General features: G+C 37.5%; 1 protein-coding gene across 2 annotated transcripts in view; it reads right to left on the reverse strand.

Annotated features, from left to right (window-relative positions):
- Positions 1-1265: 1265 nt before the first annotated feature.
- The window catches only part of anos1a (anosmin 1a), a 35168-nt gene continuing 13965 nt past the window's right edge, over positions 1266-22468 (reverse strand). Inside the window, exons 3-14 of one of the 2 annotated variants that reach the window (XM_051703591.1) lie at positions 13048-13110; positions 11620-11842; positions 10789-10973; positions 9667-9796; positions 8825-9021; positions 7786-7927; positions 7522-7638; positions 6462-6550; positions 5788-5959; positions 3492-3709; positions 2921-3065; positions 1266-2190 (exon numbers count right to left, since the gene is read on the reverse strand). In XM_051703591.1, the coding sequence (XP_051559551.1) occupies positions 2141-2190; positions 2921-3065; positions 3492-3709; positions 5788-5959; positions 6462-6550; positions 7522-7638; positions 7786-7927; positions 8825-9021; positions 9667-9796; positions 10789-10973; positions 11620-11842; positions 13048-13110 (1731 nt within the window). In that variant the 3' untranslated portion in view covers positions 1266-2140. Of the gene's footprint in view, positions 2191-2920; positions 3066-3491; positions 3713-5787; positions 5960-6461; positions 6551-7521; positions 7639-7785; positions 7928-8824; positions 9022-9666; positions 9797-10788; positions 10974-11619; positions 11843-13047; positions 13111-22468 lie in introns of both variants that reach the window. The other variant, XM_051703589.1, reaches the window with a different exon arrangement.

The raw sequence follows: 22468 nt of genomic DNA on the forward strand, positions 1-22468 counted from the left end.
AGGCCATTTCGTTCTCTAATGTTCTCACAGCACAGTACAGCTCCAGATGCAACACGATTTAAAGAGACATTCTATGTATCAGTCATAACCACATTAGGCCTGAATTCAAACAACTAATATTTTCTACTTAAGTGAACCCATTGAGGCATCATTGACAAGAGACTGATTACTTTAAACAAGGTTGATTCTAATGTGTCTCATTATCTATGACTATTCATGATAAAATAGTAAGACTCCCTATTGAATCAACAACTTAAAGGTTCATCTTGGAACATCACTGTAAGGTACATCCCTTTTTACACTCTAAATGTTTAATGTGTCTCACTCTAATAACAGTGCACTTTTCAGACACTCCCTCAGGGAGTTTGGACAGATAAGAGATAAGAGACCATTTAAAGTCTAACCATAAAGAAAAAATAAATCAGCGTATCGGTTTAAACCAAGCACGTACACACATATACACAGGTCACATGCGACATACTACATATGGAAGCCATACCACACCATCCAAACAAGCCACTTGTAATATCCATCATATGGTACAGCCTGACTCTGTGTAGATGTGTGATGTGTTCCACCTTTAGTGGATCTACACTATCTCAGTTTGGATCCAGACTCATATACAGTATATTGTATATACACTCCTTACTGTCTCCTGTCTTTCTGCTAAGATATTTTCGTAAGGGGTAGTGACAACACGGCATATCGAAATTTCATATAACAATCAAGCATGCACACACATGCACAAATGCTTACATATTGTGACATGAAGGCCAAATGTGGGGTTGAATTCTAATGAAAGTGACTACAGAGCTACAAGGGTAGAGTTGCCTGCATGCATATGTGTATGTTTGAGAAACGACGCACTTTTCCCTTGAGCTTAGGGCTTTATGACTGCTTTGTTTGCACACACACACACACACACACACTGAACCACAACAGCAATACAAGCTGAACCCAGTGTAGCTGCATCAACAGAATGTCTCTTTCCTCTAAAAAATAAACACAATTATCTCTGTATATATTGTTATTGTCATGGCCTGGAAAAGTTGCTTGCCTGTACTTGAGATAATGTGATTGTTTTGTACCAATTTGAAGTGTTTTAGAAGCAAAATGTATTGATGCCATTTATACTGTATGTGCACATTTATGTGGATTTTCTTTGTGCATTATGATGGTTTGGCAATGACAGATTTACATGCAATTTCATATTATCCCTGCCAGCTTTGTTACACAAAACACATAACCAGTATGGTAAAGGGAAAACAAGGTTTAACAGCTTTAATCATATAAAATATGTACATAAATTTTCATTATCCATGGGAATTTACAAATATTTTAATACTAAATCTCCTTGTAAGGGTTTGTAAGTTGGTGAATGATGCTGGGGAACCTGCACATACACAAATTTATGCACAGACACATACTTTACATTCAGACACAGTTACAAACCCACATTACACATTTGTACTGCAAACATAAATAAATAAAAAACATATAGTATATACAGGTACTACATGATGGCAAACAAATATCTATACAGCAAACTGAGCACACACCACACAAAACCATCATAAAGTTAAATGCCATTTTCTTTAAGAGTTGGAATAATTTTTCTTTGATTCCTCATTTGTTGCTAATAACACATGCTTAACGAACACATGCAAAACCACACACAGTTATATTGAGTCAGGCTTATTTACAGGTCACACCAAATTAGTCATCACATGCAACATTGGTTTAAAAAAGGCTCCATTTGCAGTGCTTAGGGTGCAGGTAACCAGCATGTCTTTTAGGCATGTTGTAATCTACGCCAACGTAACAGTTTTAAATCCATATTTTTTTGTATTTTTATTTAATCACTTTTGCTTTTAATGAATGAGTCTTTGTTGCATATTCTATTCTAATTAGTTTGTGATAGAATCTCCTACCCCCAAAGAGGAAATTACTTGGTCCTCAAATATCATAGGTCAATCACAATTTGATTTTCAGATTACAGCAGGTCCCCATGTTGAGTTTGAGGCAGCTGACTGGCTCAGGTTGAAATGCAATTTTCAATTGGCTGTTCTTTGGTTCTTCTGGTTCTCTGTGTTCCTGAGGAGTCAGTTCTGGTTCTAGATGATTCATTGCAATGTGGTCTTCAGTGCCGTTCTATCACCGACCTTAGATGGTGTTTCTTAATCCTGGGTTCTACGGATCAGAGTTAAAAGACACTTACACACTGAAGGCAGAAGAAGGAAAGCAATTCACTGTTTGACCTCCACACAAAATGTAGCTCAAACTTTGAGAGCTGGTGTTTTTTTTAATTCCCATTCACCCCCTGAGCTTCCCCTTCTAATAAACAAGAATGTCTTTTCAGCCCTCCACTACAAACCTTAGTCTGGGAAGACGCCATATTAATTTTTTGGGATTGAAAATGAGGCTGCGAGGCATGCACAGTTCAACTGGTTATACAATCCCAATGTCCAAAGTCACAACTAATCACCACAACCCATGTTTTCTGGAGTTTGTTGTCACTGGAATTTTCTTTGGCATGACATTTTTAATGTTCGATCAGCTTAATGATCGACACCAAGGTATTTAACAATGTAAATAATTGAACAGACTATGTGTCCACCCCTTACTTAGGGTTAGGTAACCTACCTAACCATAACCTTAACCATAACCCTAGGTTTCTTACAACAATCTAGTTTTCAATGATGAAAAATAAAATATGACATCTACCTTGAAGAAGGTCTATTAAGATTTTGTAACTATAGCACTTAAAAAGGTCAGTGTCATACAGCAATAGATGCTCTTTGATAAATTATGACATAAGAAGAAACTGGAGGAACACTATTTTGAAGTTGATGTTTTGAAGTATGTGCTTGTGTCCATCATGCTAAGTTACACAAATGTTTTATGTAATGAATGAACTTACTGTAATGCAGGACTGGCTTGCTGTGAGCTGGTGTCTGGAAGGTTCTAGATGTTGCTGGGCCTTGTCCTGCTGCAGTGATGACCTGCACTTCAAGCCTATAGAGAGACATTGGCTGAAGACTATACACTACTAGGACATTACGCTCCTAAATGAAAGGAGATAGAAAGAGAAATATATATTTTTTTTATTATTATTATTTAATTTACGTAATTTGAGTCTGAGAAAGATTTGAAAATACAAATACACTGTAGAAGAACCAACATGCAAATACATGACAGAATAATACAAATGCATTGTAGAATGTTGGATTTTAATCATAGTACAATAAATATAATTGAGATCTCAGGTCAAATTTATTACTGCCTGCATTAACACATGGAAATCAGAGGTTAAAACAGTTAGAACAGCATGAATTCTATTCTGGTCCACACTGGTTTAAGCTGGTTTGGTGCTGGTCTAGCTACTGTCCAAAACACAACATGCTGGTCAATTAGCAAAGAGGCATCCAATGGGACCAGCATGCAAAACACAATATATGCATGTTACCACAATGATCAGCATCATGACTTACTGGAGGCAGAATCTGAGACTGGGATATGAGACTGTTGGGCAGATTATTTCTGCGGCTCTCTGTGATGACCTCCGCCCATGTGACCTGGTACCCTGTGACCTGCTGTGGGGGTTGAGACATTGCCACCACCCATGAGAACAGGCCTGTCACGTTTCCCATGTAGATCGAGAATGCTGCTGTCAGGTTCTCCGCCTTGACCAGGACCTTTGGAGGAACTACTACTGTGGATTAAGAGAACATACACAATCAAAATCAAATAAGAAACATGCACCCATACTGCCCAACAAAGCCAAAATGCAGTAACTTCATATTTTGTCAAAATTGAGTTGACCAATTTGGGGTCTCTAAGACTATGACCTGTCCTATGACAGACAGGTTTGTCTCAACTATGCTAAAATACATAGAAAACAGAGTGAGAGTATTTTATACTCAGTTCTCAGCCCACTCCTTTTCACAATTTATATGTTGCCATTAGGACAGATAATTAGACACCATGGGTTTAGCTTCCACTGTTATGCTGACGACACTCATATTTACATCCACACCCGTCTCCTCTGTCTTTCCTGCTCCCGCACTGTCTGTCTGCATCCGTGAATTGAAGCTCTGGCTGAATTCAAATGATCTCAAATTCAACTCAGAAAAAAACTGAGGTAATTCTGTTTGGGCCCAAATCTGTCATTTCAAAACAATCTATTATTGCTTTTGACCTGGATGAAGACTATATTAAGCCCTCCCTGACCGTTCAAAACCTTGACATAATTTTTTATTCTGAATTATCATTTAATGCTCATATCACAAAGATTGTAAAGATGTCATTCTTTCACTTTCGTAATATATCTCCCGTATTCACTCCTCTCTCAGCAATCAGGATGCTGAAACCTTAATACATGCCTGTGACATCATGCCTAGACTACTGGAATTCACTTCTCATTGGTCTTCCTGCAAAAGCTGTCAAATGACTACAATATGAGCAAAACTCTGCTGCCCGACTTATTTTATATATATATAAAAAAAAAGTGCTCACATAACTCCTATCCTGCAGGACCTCCACTGGCTCCCGGTCTCCTCTCGCAAACACTTTAGATCCTCATCCTTGCATACAAAGCTCTCCATAACCTTGCCCCTAATTACTTATCTGAGTTATTACATCCCTACTCTCCTGGCCGCTCCTTAAAATCATCTGATGCTGGCTTGCTTGCAATTCCTAAGTTTAGACTAGTCTCTATGGGTTCCAGGTCCTTTAGTGTAGCTGCTCCTAGACTTTGGAACTCTCTTCCACAGAAAGTCCGTGAAGCCTCTTCCTTGCTTTTTTTTCTAGAAACTGCTAAAAACACATCTTTTCTCTCTGTGTTACTCCTCTGCTTTTGGCCCATGAGGTTTTTTTTAAAGTTTTTTTTATTAAATTTTTTATTGTTGTATAACTGCCATTTATTGTGATACATTTGTGTTGTTTTTAGTTTTGTAAAGCAACCTTGGGTTTATATAGAAAAGTGCTATATAAATAAAAATTATTATTATTATTATTATTATTATAATCCACATTTGGCAAAACTTGGGCTGAACATTTAATCGAAATAAAAACGAAACCACGATATGACCTAGTGGGATTATCAAACCACAAGTTCTGCAATTTAAATAAATAAATAGTCGCTGTGCTTACTGTATTTGTGCAGCTCTGTAGTGTATTACACATACTCAAAGAGCATGTGAAGCACATGATACAGTGTTTTCAGTGGTTTTAGAGCAGTTCTGTACTTGATACATACAAATTCCCTTTTGTGCTGAGTTAACAAATGTGTTATGTGCCCTGAGCGTGTTATATTTACAGCGCTCTAAATTCACTAATTGCACATAAAGAATTATGTTACTACTGTATAATAATAATTATAATTATTATTATTATACAAAAAATTATTTTTATAATGATTTCTTATAATAATACTTAAAAACAGTACTAACTAGTTTTCTTTTTTTTTAATGTTCACCAAATCGCAGTTCAAAATCACAATACTTTTCTAAATAACCGTAATTAGATTTTTAATCCAAATCATTCAGCACTCGGCTAGACTATCAAAAAACTTTGTCTGTGTTTGCGTAGTTACTGCGTTTTGTCTTTACAGGGTAGCATACACCACAGTAGTATGTAATCTAGCATGAGAATGATGAGAACATTCACATTTTCAAACATAATTCATTCATCACTAGTGATACAATGAATATAGAACTTCAGTGATTATCCATCAAAATCAATGACAAATTATCCAAAATATATTTTTCTAATAAATCTCCTAATAACCCGAGACAGTGGAGCAGGGGATAGGTTTGGTGCTCTTGCTCTGGATGGTAGCACAGGACGGGGTGAAGAAGGTTGTGCTCTCTGCCTGGGCTCGACCCTTTGACGCCACAGGCTGGATGATCACCTTATACTTGCAAGAGAACTGAAGACCTGGAAGGCTGGCAAAATACGCCTGCATAGATAAATGAATAAGGAGCAAAAGTGAGGCATTACTTTGCAGAGAAGAATTCAATGAGAAATATGATGACTGATCACCTATCACCACATTCTACATGGCTGTGGGCCATACTGGGCTGCACTCTGATGAAATCTATAGTTCATGTTTAGCATATATCACAGGGAGATTTTTTTTTTTATGCTAATAAAGATATTTTCCATTTTCAGTGTGTCATAGTTTAACACATTCATCTCTCATAACAAATTGTTAATATAAATATATAATTACACTGATGAAAATCTAAATCTTAGATAGGTTGTGAAAGAATATTTCCTCCCCTTCTAGCTTTCTAGAATTGGTGCATGAAGGACTTTTCCGCACATGGTGAGTTATACACCATGAATGATCAATGAACACCACATGAACGCTCACCCTGGAAATCCATCTTATGTATGAGCTGCCAGAATATGGCCTCGCACCTGTAGGGAGGATAGGCGGAACGTTCCTGACTGGTTACCTGGGTGATAAGCTTTTCCTGGGTATTGGATCCATTGTGACTGCAGAACTCTGGAGACCATTGCACACGGTAATGATTCACAGTGGAATCTGAAAGGGAGAGATGCCAGATTCATCAAAGACTTTTGTACTGTATATGTTCAATTCTGTCTCCATGAGTGAACAATGCCAAATTCACCAATCAATCATGTGGTCACTTTCTTAAGACATTTATATTACATTTGGATTCTTGTACTGCCATTAACGTACCGTAATACATGTTGTTAGCTAAGCTTTCCATTATATTATTAAGCAAAATCAGACTTCCTTTTCAGTAGATGAATGGTTAATTATTCAATGGCAATCATTAGTAATAATCCATTTTGACCTTACAATGAATCAATGCTCAGCACTATGCACTACAGAAAAGCTTTTTACATATCCAGCAAAATAAAGCCAGACAATTTGCAAAGCAAAGCAATGCAATGCAAAACAAAGCAAAATATGCAAAGCAAATCAAAGCAATCTTGATAATATGCCTCGCAGATCAGTGTGAGATAAATCTGTTGCACATCCATTAGAGAGATTGCTAAAGGGATTTGACATGTGGCCATTTGGACAGTTATTGAAATCACTGTCGCACTCATGATATCCTTGCACAGTACCATTTTAAGCACAGCTTTGCCTGACTTTGTATGAGTGAAATGTTATCATATCCATGAAAGCTTTTATTAGTTAGTTTAATGTACAGAAGAATCAATCAACTCATCACTCATTAACAGAATAAAACTGTTCAAATCTAATTTGCCGGTTGCAAAGTTAGACCAAGACATATCTCATCAGTTCATGTTAGCGCACACACACACAGGTCCACACGCTTTTCAGTACTAGTTATTATCTAATCTCATACAAGGAGCTATTGTTCTTCATTTAATTACACATAATCCTGATTCTTAACTCTTCAATAAGCAGTTTGTTTACATAATTACAAAGCATAGCTTTGAGGAACATAGACATTAAGCACAGTAACAGAACAGGATTTTCTCTCAGATGAAAGACATGATGTATTGCCTCTGTCATACCTCTCTTTTTCCAGTAGACCCGGACCTGAAGCTGTCCATCTTGATAAAATGGCGTGCCCACGTCCAACAGATCTGACTGGGGCTTTACAAAGACCGGGCTGACTGTGGCTTCCAAATCTGAATTACATCAAATATGGGGAAAAAGTATGAAGTTACAAATGAAAAACATTTACAGCTGTTTCTCACTGTATTTCACAACCCCCAAATGAGTGCTGTTATGTAGTGTACCAAGCAAAAATGTGCTGCAATTAAATAGTTTTGTACCAGATTGTCTCTGGCTTGTAGTAAACTGAAGAATGGCCTTGGAGCTCTTGAGGGGGACCTGACCCCAGTATGAAACTGCCTGCAACTCCACCGTGTAACTCCTGTTCTCTCTCAAGTCATTCAGCTCAGCATAAGTAGAGTCCTACACACACAAAACCCACAGGCATGCATTAGAAAAGTCAGTCATTCAATTAATAATAAAAAAGAACAAATGGTGCCTGTATAAAAATAGAAGGTAAACCCATGTATACATTTTACCCACCCCATAAACCTATAATAATATTGGATCTGATACTGTTGCTGAGTCACATATATCATAGCAATAGACTACACAAACGACTATAATGCTGTCTGAATTGTATGAAGGTTATGCTGTAATCTTATACGTTAAGTGGCAGTGTACTCTGAATAAAATTAATTTGCAGCATAAAAATTCTCTGATCATTTTGTTATAGAAGCCATAAATGACAGCACTGAAGGTGCTGACTCAACAGCTATTTAAAAAGTTGAGTATTTTTTAAGGAAATTTCCATGTTTCTCAGCTGACAAAGACTTAAAAAATATAACATGTAAATAGCAAGCAAGCAGTGCAACTGCCATCTCTTGAAATCCTAAAGGGGGGGAATAAACTCTTCAAAATGATCTCACTCAAAGAAAAACAATTCAGCTGTTATTGAGAGATTTCCTTCTCTCAAACAGAACTACAATTGATATGCTGTTTTTGGCTGCATATCACACGGCACCCAGAAATGTTTGCTTTTGCCAAGAGCGGTGATGCAATTCTGTACCACCCTAGTTTGGTGTCTGAAGCTCTCACATTTAGGGCTTGGTGCGATCAAAGGCCCAATCTTAAGTTGTTTATCTTGCACCATTTGCACTAAGATATCTAATTTGTTGTGGCTTGCTGAAAGAAAGAGGATGGGAAGCTTAACCCTCGAGGGGTTTTGGAAACAATCCATTATATGAGAAAGTGAAAGACTGAGAGAAAGACAGAGGGAGTGGGCAGAGAGTGAGTGTGTGGCCAGCTGATATGAATTACCCCATTGGCAGTCTGTCTCCTTTTGAGTTTGGGCAGCATGGTGTGGTCAGACAAGCTCCAAGAGAGTTTGTAGTGATTCACAGGGATGTCCAAGTCTGCGAACAAGCTCCAGCTGAGGCGGGCAGACACAGAGTGACCCACACCAAAGGTCATGTCACTGATATGAAGGTCAGAGGGTGTTGGGGGAGAGGCAGGATCTAAGGAAGGGTGATTTTGATGCCAAATTCAGGTTAGAAAGAAAAAATTGCAAAAACTACACTACTAACATTTCAGGTGGTAATGTCTAATATAAATAACATAACTTGGTTCCCACTCTTTTTGACCAATCAATTTCCAGCTTTTACAGTCATATGTGATTACTCGGTAAATAAATCTTTTTCATTCAGACACATCCATAAGTGAATTATTTACACCCCATCCACACTAATCTGTTGAAAGCTGAAACCTTAATTTTCAGTTTCCTAACATCATCGTTTTCCAAACTATGTGGTTATGGAGAGTGTTTTCTAAAATCTAAATTTTTGGTGGAAGACAACGCCATTCCAGTGTGGATGAGAGGCATAAACATAGCAAAATCAATGCGTTTTCCGATGAAAATGGATTAGTGTGGACGTGTCCTTAGACCAATTTATGAACCAATTCGACCAATTAATTGAATTTCCAAGCCTGAAAAACAAAATTTTATAATTCCCTGATATTTCTCTGATGTTTTCCATGACCATGGGAACCTGTAGGAAACAATTATTAATAATAAAAGAGATTCCAATAGAATCCCATTAAATCCCATTTGATTAAAGTTTTTACACCATACTCGCAGCTCTTTCTGAAACACACACTCACACCTTTAGAGGATCTGAAGTGTCTGCTTGGAGTGGTGTATCCTCTGGTTCCATGCACATTTACTGCGGCCACTCTGAACTGATACCAGCGACCAGGCCGGATGTCTGTCAACCACACACGCTCCTCCGATGTCTACAGCACATGAACCGCAGGTTTTAGAGTATGCGAGTGAGAATATGAATGACTAAATGAAGTGAAGAATGAATGATTGATAGAACATACAGTTAGGCCTAAAATTCTGAGACCTAAAAAAAAATTCTAGGAGTTTTTCCCCAAAATGAACAGACATAATAATACCTAGAAATAAACAGAACTTTTAGTATTTTGACAAATCTAAAACAAAAAGAAAATTATGATGTTAAGTGAAGAAGAAATATTTAAAATTCTGCTTTATTTCTAGGATGACTATACATTTGTACAAAAAGATTTCAGTGCTTCCATTCAAGCACACAAAAATGCTCTTTTTGAAGATTCTCAAATCATGCCGGGATAGCATGAATCATCAGGTTTTGCACAAACTTTTGCACAGTTCAAGTGCATGCTATCATAAAAGCAAAAGAGGGATATTAAAATACTAAGAAATTCTGAAACTTATGTAAAATATTTAATTAAAATTTTCACTCAAATTGTTATGCTATTAATACAGTATATTTTGTTATGAAAAATCCTGTATTAAAGCTGAAGTATGTAACTTTGTCAGTGTTAAAATACTTTCTTCTATCCCAGCTTAATATGCAGAGACAACTATAAGTAAGCCATTTATAGGTAAAAATTGTAAACACAGTGTCTCTGTGGCACTATAAAAATTCCTGTTTGTTTTGAGCCACATGCTTAGACCCGCCCCAACAACATTACTCAAGCAATGGTGTCAGTAGAGGGCAGGACTATCTGACTCTGAACAACTGCAGGTGAGGGGCGTATTCAGAAATCTATTTTTTTTATATATATATATTTTTGCAGTTACGTTCGGTGGCGCTAGTGTCACAGAAATTACATACTTCAGCTTTAAATTAGAAACATGCTAACTAAAAGCACTTTCACTAGTTGTCTCAGACTTTCGAACCCCACAGTATGAACTTGCTTATCTGACTATAAAGCAAACACACGCAAGCTTTCACACTTACCCGTGCAACTACCTGCCACTCTGTGGCGCCATCTTCACTGGGGTGGATGCCGTAGTTCCATCTCCTCTGCAGAACATTCAGCACCGGCTCTGCTGACACATTGAACTTGGAGGACCAGCGTACCTCCAACACGCCAGATTCCAGCTCCTCAAAGACCAGCTCCTTCCTGGGCTTCAGAGGAGCACCTGAAGATCAAGGCAAGATAGGTAAACTGCAAAGGTTAACTCCAAAGAGCACAATCTGTGTATGCTTTTAATCTATCTAGCAACTATATCACTAATCAAGTATGCTGAGGTTAAAAACTCATGATAACAGGAATTTTTGCAGGTTCAATACAAGTTAAGCTCAATCAATAGCATTTGACTGGCATAATATTGATTAACACAAAAAAATTATTGACTTATCCCTCATTTATTTACAAAAAATAAAAAATTGCAGATACAGTAAGGCACTTACAATGGAAGTGAATGGGGCCAGTCCATAAACATTAAAATACACACCATTTTATAAGTATAGCCACAACACGCAAGCATCATCATAAAAAAATCACTTATTAATAAATGTAATCTGGTGATGCTGGTAAATTTATGGACTAGCCCCATTTACTTCCATTGTAATTGCCTTACTGTAACCAAGATTATTACTTTTTTTGTAAATACATTTTATAAAAAAATAAAAAAATAAAATAAAAAAATACTAAAAAGATTACAAAAAATAGTGGTAATCAATATTATGCCACAAATGCTGTTATTAAACTTAACTTGTATTGAACCTGAAACATTTCTGTTAACTCTGTTAAGCCATCTGTGTATCATCAGTAGCAGGTCTTACCCCTGTAGAGGTTCTTGGGGGTCTGGCAAGTGTGTCCGCAACCATTCGGGCAGCACTTTTTCTGGGCTGAACACTCTCCGTCTTCCTCACATCCCTCCACACACGCAGCTTCAAACCCACTGGCTTTCTCTGGCGCCGGGCAATCACCCTGTTTCACCACCATTACTGATCGCAGGAACTCACAGCTCGTCACACACTCACCATGACGCTTGGGAAATGCGTGCTGAGATGCAATGGTGTACAGGACAGACGGTTAGACATCCTTTTAAGACCTGTGCCTCATACCTCATAGATTCTAGCAATTATTTTAGAAGTAATTTATTTGTCTTTGGATTGTTCCACTAAAGTATGTAAACACCTGAACACCACACCCAAACATTGTGTTTGTTGAGCATTTAATTCCAAACCATAGGGATTAATAAGGAGCTGGTCCTCCCTTTGCTGCCATAATAGATTTTACTTTTCTGGGAAAACTTTTCTCTAGATGTTGGAACATGAGTGCTGGGAATTTCTCTCATTCAGACACATGACATGAGCATCAGTGTGTTCAGGCACTTATGTTAATGGATAATGGCTTGCAATCGGTGTTCCAATTCATCCCAAAGATGTTCAGGTCTGCGTTTTGTGCATACCAGTCCAGTTGTTTCACACCAGACTCTGTAAACCATTTCTTGAACTTAATTCTGTGCACAGGGGAAATGCCATTCTTAAACAGATAATGTATGCCCCATTCTAATAACAATGTTTGTCTAAGGAGATTGCATAGCTGTATGCTTGATTTTATGCACCTGTTAGTAATGGGTGTAGATTAAATAGCCATGAAATGTACTTATTTATGGAACACTGCATGTGCACTTACTGAGAATATAATATCTATTATCTGTACAAATCTAATATCTTACTAATGAAAGACTGCTTGTTTCTGGCCATATGTTCATTACAAGACGATTACAAGATGTGTTGTGTTACATGTGTTGTGAATGAATAAACTGCTGATTTATATTTGTGAGCACAAAAGTCTTAAAATGATGGATGAAGGTCTTGATCAGTGCTGGCAAATGAAAGAACTAATATTTATTGTTTAAGTTCCTAAAACAGTGAAAGCTAAATGTTACTTGGCCAAATGTTTTAAAATGTAGAGAAAAAGCCATGATTCTGCCACAATTACAGGATTCACGACCGTACAAATATGTTCAAACAGATTCTCAGACTTTTTAAAAAAGAAGTTCAGAGCAGAAAATTATCATTTTGAACAATGGCAGACCACTCACATGGTAGCCAAGTCTGTCAAGAAAGACAATGGAGGATTAATACATATTTGGAAAACCAGAACACCAAGGTAATCCATTTTGGATCAAAAAGTTTTCAAGCTTGTTGAGAACACATCCCAGAAACGACTAGATCTGTTAAGAATGCTGTGGTCTGTACCTCACATAAATCTCGACAAGGTCCGTCTTTCAACTCCCAGGAGTCTTTGCATGGCTCCAGGCACTGTGAACAGACAGGAGAGGTTTGAGTATCATGAAATAGTCTCGAATGACTTGAGTATAAAATTCTCATTATTTTTCCATACAATCAAAGTCAAAGCCAAACACGTTTGTTCTCAGTAGTTTGGTGCATTCAGCTGCTGATCTGAAGAGCTACAGCATACACTATTCTAGAGCGTAAATCATTCATCAGAATTGTTTTTTTTTTTTTTAAATGTATTGTATCTGATCATATGTAGGAGTTTGATGTCTTTGGTAATACCTTTTTAACAACTTGGAAATGCCAGTGGAGAGATCACTGTACCTTGGAACACTTTGTGATCACTGACATTTGCATTCAGCATTACAATATTTCAAGCTATGTCATTCTGCTCACACGTCAAAATTCTCTCATTTCATTGTCCACACCTGACTCTCTCTCTCTTTCTCTCACTGCTTCTCTTTCACTCCATCTCTTATCTTATATGCTCCTTAGAACTGACACTTCACTTCCTGCATGAGTGATTGTGGCTGCCTCTGGGGAATTCACATTTCCAATTTCATGCCAGGATGAGGCACAGCGGTCACTATGGTGCTGGGGCTAAACACTGCACCGCATGAGCACGCTGAGAGAGAGAGTGTGAACATTACACATTATGCTATCTTATTCCTCATATGCTGATCTAGGAGTTGCCTTTACTCCGATGATCATGATTAAGATCTGCAGGAATGTACAATCTTTACCAAAAAAATTGGGATAAATTAAGAATCTTCTACATTTTCATCAAAGGGAAATATTCTGCAAAGATTAGTTTCAGTGGCCACTAGTTAGAGAGTTTGGACCTATTTTATATTAGGTGTCTTTAACTACTATGTACTAAAAAAATAAGCATTTGATACAATGTATTTATTATTGTGCACATATATATGTGTTATTAGATTGTACCAACATGTAGAGTACCAGCATGTAAATACATGTGTAATAGCACTGTTGACCCTACTCTTAACCCTAAACCTATGCCTATGCCTAACCCTACCCCTACTCCAACCTCTCAGTAGCAGCAGTGTAAATCTTGTGAGAGTTTTGCAGAACAGCACACATGTACACAATAAGTACATTGTGTAAATTGCATATATACCTAACTTATGGTGTTATTTCTAATTGATCTTACCTTTAAAAATGACTTTTGCTGGTGTAACAATTAAATCAGATTAAGTCATATTTAATCATATTTCTAAGTTGAAAAAATATGTTTCCACATGTATATATACACTCACCGACAACTTTATTAGGTACACCTGCTTATTCATGTGATTATCTTATCAGCCAATTGTGTGGCAGCAGTGCAATGCATAAAATCATGCAGATACGGGTCAGGATCTTCAGTTAATGTTCACATCAACCATCAGAATAGGGAAAAAAAAATGATCTCAGTGATTTCAACCATGGCATGATTGTTGGTGCCAGACAGGCTGGTTTCAGTATTTCTATAACTGCTGATCTCCTGGGATTTTCACACACGACAGCCTCTAGAGTTTACTTAGAATGGTGCCAAAAACAAAAAACATCCAGTAAGCGGCAGTTCTGCGGACAGAAACGCCTTGTTGATGAGAGAGGTCAACAGAGAATGGCCAGACTGGTTCGAGCTGACAGAAAGGCTACAGTAACTCAGATAACCCCTCAGTACAATTGTAGTGAATAGAACAGCATCTCAGAATGCACAACACATCAAACCTTGAGGCGAATGGGCTACAAAAGTAGAAGACCACATCGAGTTCCACTTTTGTCAACCAAGAACAGAAAGCTGAGGGTGCAGTGGGCACAGGCTCACTAAAACTGGACAGTTAAAGACTGGAAAAACATAGCCTACTCTGACGAATATTGATATCTGCTGAGGTACACAGATGTTAGGCCCACTGCAGTCTCAGCTTTCTGTTCTGATTGTGTGGAGCAGTGCACACTTACACATATGTTGTATAAAGGTCTTTTAACGTGATCTCCATATTATATTCTTCTATATTCATTATTCTGTTTACATTTTATGTTCTTTTTTTACATATGCACAGTTTAGTCCTTCAAGAGATCACTGCCTATGCACTTCATGCATATGTGTTACTGTAAATAAAAGACTTTGACTTTTGTTTTGAAAAAAAATAAAAAAAAATATTGAAATGCTTAATTTTTTTTTTATGTAACTAGAAGTACATACTGTAGTAGTTAAAGATACCTAAAATAAAGTGGGACCAAGAGTTTTGCGTTAAAATGCTTGTTAATCCAGGTATTTAATATAAGGAGGAAACTGCTAAGAATGAGGTGGAGGCGCATTTCCGTTGGTGAGGAAACGGAATGTGTGTGTGTGTCTGGGTGAATTGTTAATACATGTGTGCTTGAGTGAGTGTGTGTGTGTGTGTGTGTGTGTGTGTGTGTGTGTGTGTGTGTGACTGAGACGAGGGGGAGTCGAGGTTATCCTGGGGCAATGTTTCTGAATAAGAATGAGAGTGGGAAACACATTTATCTGGGAGGGCAGTAAAAACGCACAACTTTTAAAGACAGCAGAGCAGTTGTCGGAAACTATTTAAAATGGGAGAGGCACAGGGGCAGTTAGAGGCAGAAAAGGAGGCAGTTTTATAGAGCTCAGAGCGGCCAGAGCCCTGCTGCGATCGCCTGGAGCTTGTGTGCTCTAACCACACGAAACACTGTCTCAGAGTTGCCTGTGCAGCTGAAAGAATACTGTGCTCTGCCTGTTTTCGTTTCTCATACGCATAAAATCATCCATCATGAAAACAACACATTAAATGAAACAATGACATTTCGAGCAGATTGAAAACTGCAGTAAATTACTGACAATATTGGTACAGTCTAATCGTGCTATTTTGTGCAATAAGTGGAAAAAACTTAAATTAGTATGAAACAATTGAAATGAATCAATTGTTCCACATAAATTATTAACATTCTGAACTAATTAGGTTTAAAGCATCTGTTAAAGGGATAGTTCACCCATAAATGAAAATTACCATGTCAACCCAAGTATTTATGAATACAGAATTTGAATTTTTTGATTGAACCTTTTAATGCCCTTAAAGAGAACCGTAAATTGTGTCATGCATTACATTTATTATTCAGCATCATATACAGTAGGTGTACAGAAGGATAGGGCAGGTGATGTATGATGTAGTCTTTTGATATGCATCCATGTCTCCCTGCTCAATTCTCTTTGGGTAATTCTCTCTTGTGGAATGCTTAAGTAGATGCAAATCACCTCCTATCCAAACACTTTATAAATGTATCAAATATAATTCATAACTACTATGTCACAGTAGATGCATTGGCCTCTTTATGGACTATATTTTCATTCAGCCTCGCCCTTAAACCTTTACCATTGTAAACAATAGCTTGTTTTGAGGCACGTCACATTCAGAACTCATTTATCAATCTCTTAAATACCCCACTCAATGGCCCAGTTTCTTTGTGTAACGGCCCTACATGATGCATTGCATGTTGCTGGACAAAGCATAGTACACATCTTGGCCATAAATCACTTCAAGTATTCTGATCCTGGATTGCTGAGTATAAATTACTGCTGAGTCTTGCAAAAGTGCAGTGATCACCTTTCTTAAGGCACCTTTTAGATTGTCCCAAACCCACTTCATTCTTCTCGACTCCATGAGGAACCTGTAATCTCCATGAAAGCTCTTGCTCCCAGTGTCTTTATTGTACCCCAGCGCCAGTTAGTTTTCCGCCCCATTTCAGACTCAAATCAAGCATTGCCTTCCACCTTACAAAATAAAGGTTGTTTAAGAGCTGAGGACATGGAGATTGAGCTGGGAAGAAACCTTGGGCTAGCTCCAGTTCAGCTAAGATGCATTCGCACTACACACACTTGAAGAAACTAAACAAACCGAGGATTAGTTATGCATGTTCTGCACTTTTTACCATTACATGAAAAATAAGATCTGTTTAATCTGAACAAAATGGTAAAATGAGAGATCACTCCCTCCATAAGAAGGAGTAATGCTTGCTTCAGGTGTAGAGCAGAGCAATCTCACTCATATTTAAAACCATGCCCAGATAATGCAGTGTGGAATGCGAGAATCCCACCCATGTCTGTGGCTAACGTTTGGACAAATTGAACTTGCTTTAAGGAGGTTCCAGACCTTGTTTAGTCTGCCATGAGACACTGACTTTCCCACCCTCAGCAAATTATTAGAGTAATTGAAATCTTGCCCATCATGTCATGAAAATGGCTTTCGCTCTCGGTTTTTGAACTTGCAGTGGTGCCACAGCACTAATATTTCAAACAGCGATAAAACTCGAGGCTAAGAGAATTGTGAGGGCACACTAATTATTTCCCTGGCATTTGAATATGAAATGCCTAAAGGCCACTTGCTGAGGGAGTATAATAATATTCAAGAGCAGATCTTTGATTAGGTAGGGCTGTCTGTGTACTTTAACATTTGCAGTGTGCCTCGATATGGAGAAATTGCTGCATGTACTTACAGCATGCTAATGTCTTTAAAGAGTTCTTCAGTGAAGAGCTGGCTAAGTGCTGTATGAGTATGGTTATTATGATTCTAAATGAGTTTCTGTGCAACAGGAGGCCACTGGATTAACTGTCAATTTGAGGCCAGAGGCCTAAACAAGAAGCATTGGCTGTGTCTCATCTCATCCCTATTACCCTATGATGTGAATCATTATATCACAAACACATATTCAAACACTAGCATAGACCTTGATCCACTTAACCCTAGGACACTGATGACTCAATTACCTGCGATATGATTAAGAGGTTGAGCATTAAAATATAGCAGCAACGCTATATGCCAAAAAAAAAAAAAAAAAAAAAAAAAACAGTGCCTTCAGAAAGTATTCAGACCTCTTCATTTTTTTTTTCTCACATTTTGTTGTTGCAGACTTATGCTAAAATGCTTTAAATTATTTTATTTATTTTTTTCACATCAATCTACACCATACATTTGGAGTTTGCAAATGTATTAAAAGGAAAAAACTGAAATATCACATTGACATAAGTATTCAGACCATTAACTCAGTACTTAGTTGAAGCACCTTTGGCAGCGATTACAGCTTCAAGTCTTTTAGGGTATGATGCGACAAGCTTTGCATACCTGGATTTGGGAATTTTCTGCCATTGTTTTCTGCAGATCCTTTCAAGCTCTAACAGGTTGAATGGGGATCATCGGTGGACAGCCATTTTCAGGCCTCTCCTGAGATGTTCGATTGGGTTCAAGTCCGGGGCTCTGGCTGGGCCTCTCAAGGACATTCAAAGAACTGTCCCTAAGCCACTCTTGCATTGTCTTGGCTGTGTGCTTAGGGTCATTGTCCTGTTGGAACATGAAACTTCTGCCCAATCTGAAGTCCTGAGTGCTCTGAACCAGGTTTTCATTAAGGATATCTTTGTATTTTGCTGCGTTCATCCTTCCTTCAACCCTGACCAGTCCCCCAGTCCCTGCCACTGAAAAACATCCCCACAGCATGATGCTACCACCACCATGCTTCACCGTTGGGATGGTATTGTGCAGGTGATGAGTGGTGCCTGGTTTCCTCCAGACATAGCACTTGGAATTGAGGCCAAACATTTGTTTCATCAGACCAGATAATCTTGTTTTTCACAATCTGAGAGTCCTTTAGGTGCTTTTTTGCTTTCTTGCACTGAGAGGTTTCCGTCTGTCCACTCTGCCATAAAGCCCAGATTGGAGGAGTGTTGCAGTGATGGTTGTCCTTCTGCAAGTTTCTCCCATCTCCACACATCATCTCTGGAGCTCAACCAGAGTGACTATCGGATTCTTGGTCACCTCTCTTACCTAGGCCCCTCTCCTACGATTGTTCTGTTTGGCAGGGCGGCCAGCTCTAGGAAGAGTCCTGGTTGTTCCAAACTTAATCCATTTAAGAATTATGGAGGCCACTGTGCTCTTGGGAACCTTCAATGCAGCCAAAACATTTTCTGTAGCCTTCCCCAGATCTGTGCCTCAACACAATCCTGTCTCTGAGCTCTGCAGGCAGTTCCTTTGACATCATGGCTTGGTTTTTGCTCTGATATGCATTTTCAGCTGTGAGACCTTATATAGACAGGTGTGTGCCTTTCCAAATCATGTCCAATCAATTGAATTTGCCTCAGGTCCAGTCCAGTCAAAGTGTAGAGACATCTCAAAGATGATCCAGAGAAATGTCATAACAAAGGGTCTGAATACTTATGTCAATGTGATATTTCAGTTTTTTCTTTTTAATAAATTTGCAGTTATCAAAAATCAGGTTTTTGCTTTGTCATTATGGGGTATGGAGTGTATATTGATGATTTAAAGCATTTTAGCATAAGGCTTCAACATAAAAAAATTTGAAAAAAATGAAGGGGTCTGAATTTCTTTCTACTTGCACTGTATGTACAATACATACATGATGACATTAAAAGAACAGTTCATCCAAATATTAAAATTCTGTCATAATTCACTCACCCTCATTTAGTTTCCAAACCCATATGACTCTCTTCTTATGTGAAACACAAAAGAAGATGCTTTAATAAATATCCCAGTCCATCTGAACACATGTGACACTGTGAATGAACTTCTCTCATGCACTCATGAACATGAAGCGTATGCCAAGATTTTAGCTGAAAATGAATTAAATTTTGTGTTGTTTCTCACCAAAACCAATTGTATGCTTTTGAAAGACTTGTAATACTTTCTCAATTCTTACATATAGTTTTATTCAGATGAAATGTTTTTTCAAAGTATGTAGCTTATTGTGGAACACAAAAGGAGATTTTAGCAGAAATTTAGTCACCGTTCACTGCAACCTTTTTTTTTTTTTTCTTTCATACAATGAAAGTGAATGGTGACTGAAACTAACATCCTCCCTAACATCTATTTTGGAGTTCCATGGAATAAGGAAAATATTACAGGCTTGCAACAACACGAAGGCAAGTAAGTGATGACCACATTTTCATTTTTGGGTGAACTATAACTTTAAGAGAACAAGTCAATACTCACCAGTTGCATTAAAAATGGCAGTTTAATTTTGAAAAAATGCATTGAACATGCACTAAAAAACCCAACTTGAAAAAAGTTTGAATGACTGTTTTCATTGTGTTGGTTGAGCAAAAATCCATGAAAAAGTCAGTACAACTACTATTAATACATTTATTCAACCTAACCAAAGATTTTCATCATAAAATTAAAAAGATGTGTTTTGCGAACAATGCTTTGAAATTTCATTCAACAAAACCTCTACAAACTTATTAATTTGAGTTAAGTCAATCTTATTAACTATTCCTGCAAATAGTTTCAGTAAGGGAGGAACTGCCCTCCCATTGGAGAAAGTAAATCCCAGTTTTGGATGAAAATCTAACCACTTATTTACTAGGACAGTGAAGAGAAACTTTGTGTTTTTGGGGGATTTGTACACTTAAAAAACGTGCCTACTGTGCATAACACATTTCCAAAAGAATTCAGCTTTTGCTGCAACTGTATAATTGTTAATTGCTTTATAATTTTTATACAATTGAAAAAAATCTTACAAATGTACAATAATAATAAGAACAACAAAAATAACGCAAATCTGCAGGAAGACCTTTACTGTGAAGTTGCGTTAACAGCCTCTGAGTGAACTTTCATCAATTCACAGTACATAAAGAACAGAGCTGCTGCACAACAGAAATGAATTGTTATATTTAACAAAATTATACATAAAAAACACACAAAAAAAACTGCATATTTTTATATTCCGGAGAGCGAGGACATAATTTTCTTTTGTGCTAAACCACGCCCCCAGTCGGGACAGTTGCGAATGCCTTGAGTTCAACCTCAACTTCAAATTTGTAAAGCGGGAGAAAGAACTGAAAGTTTTCAGCAAAGATGAGACAGCACGTGAACAAGAATCCAGAGGAATATTTATGGTGAGTGTGTTTGATCATTGCTCTTTCTTTAAGTGACACTTTTTCTTAATATGTTAGTTATTAAGTAAACTACAGACACCATTGCATTTCTTTGTAAGTTATCCACATTCCTCAATGTTTAAATCGAGCTGCACTGTTCTGAAGTAAAAAAGTGGTTTCACTGCATTAAATATTGCAGTATTTGTCTTGTCTGCGGTGGACTTCTAAATTGTGTTTGGATATCCTGTGTTGCATTGTAAGCCAGATTGCCTGGGTCTCTATATGTATACTGTACTGAGTGCTTTCTTTTTTCGCCTTGAATTTATGTGTTAGCTGTTTAAAAAATGCTTTCTTTGTCCTTTTTATGATCATAATAGGGATCTTGAAAAATAGTGCAGTATAAGAGCACTTGGTCGACAGTGTGGCCTACTGATTGCCAAGTATTAAATGTTTATTAGTTAAAACATTAGTGGATATAAAATGTTGAATTTTGATGAATTACCCAACCATTGTTGGATTGCTTTATTGAATGGGCTGAGATAAGGATCAATGATAATTGGGGCATTTTGTAACTGTGCTGCAGTCTTTCTTTTAAATGTAGGAATTAAAGTAATTGTCTGTTTTATTGTTAATTAATTTTTGGCCGCTGATTAACCTGACCATTCACATTTGTGTATTTTCTCATACAGATCTACCTTGAGAGCATTTTTCATGCAGTGTACTGTAGGTATTGAAAATACAGCTGCCCCAGTGAAAATCTGCTGCTGAGACACTACAGGCTCAAGTTCTGGCACCTAGGCCGGCATGTATCATTGCTGTGTCTGCACTTTTAATACACCAGTTGTGTTGAAAACTCATCTGCCAATCAATTTTCTTCCAGACCATCCTGTTGGTGTGGATGCTGCTGCACTGGAGCATGAAAGGGACCAGATTGAGCTTGAAGTCAAGAAAAGGAACATGAATTTGACAATAGAGCTGTTCAGCTTTTAGGCCAAAAAACCCGAAGAGAATTCACTATGGGTTTCCTCTGGATTTTCCTATAATGGGGTTTTTGAACTAGTGTAAAATAAGGTCTGTGGTAAACATTACTTGACGAAACATGGACATTTTGTTCTACAACATAAATTACACACCGTCATACCGCAAACATGAATTTTGAAGTCGTATTGAATTAAACATGTTTTTTTTAAAACATACGGCGGCTTCAAAATTCACATTTAAGGTATGACGGTGTGTAATTTATGTTGTAAAATAAAAACGTCCATGTATCTCAAGGTAGAAAACGTCCATGTATCTTATGGAGTTTTGTGTTCCTTGCCACAGTTGCCTTCAGCTTGCTCACAGGGGTTCTAAATACAATTATTATTTAATTATTTGATTTTTATACACAATTTATTTAATCAAACTATACAATAGTCACTCTAAGACTTTATAGATATTACAGTTTGACAATGTTTACCACAGACCTTATTTTACACTAGTTCAAAAATCCCATTA

This window comes from Myxocyprinus asiaticus, chromosome 7, assembly GCF_019703515.2.
Source record: "Myxocyprinus asiaticus isolate MX2 ecotype Aquarium Trade chromosome 7, UBuf_Myxa_2, whole genome shotgun sequence".
NCBI classification, from domain to species: domain Eukaryota; kingdom Metazoa; phylum Chordata; class Actinopteri; order Cypriniformes; family Catostomidae; genus Myxocyprinus; species Myxocyprinus asiaticus.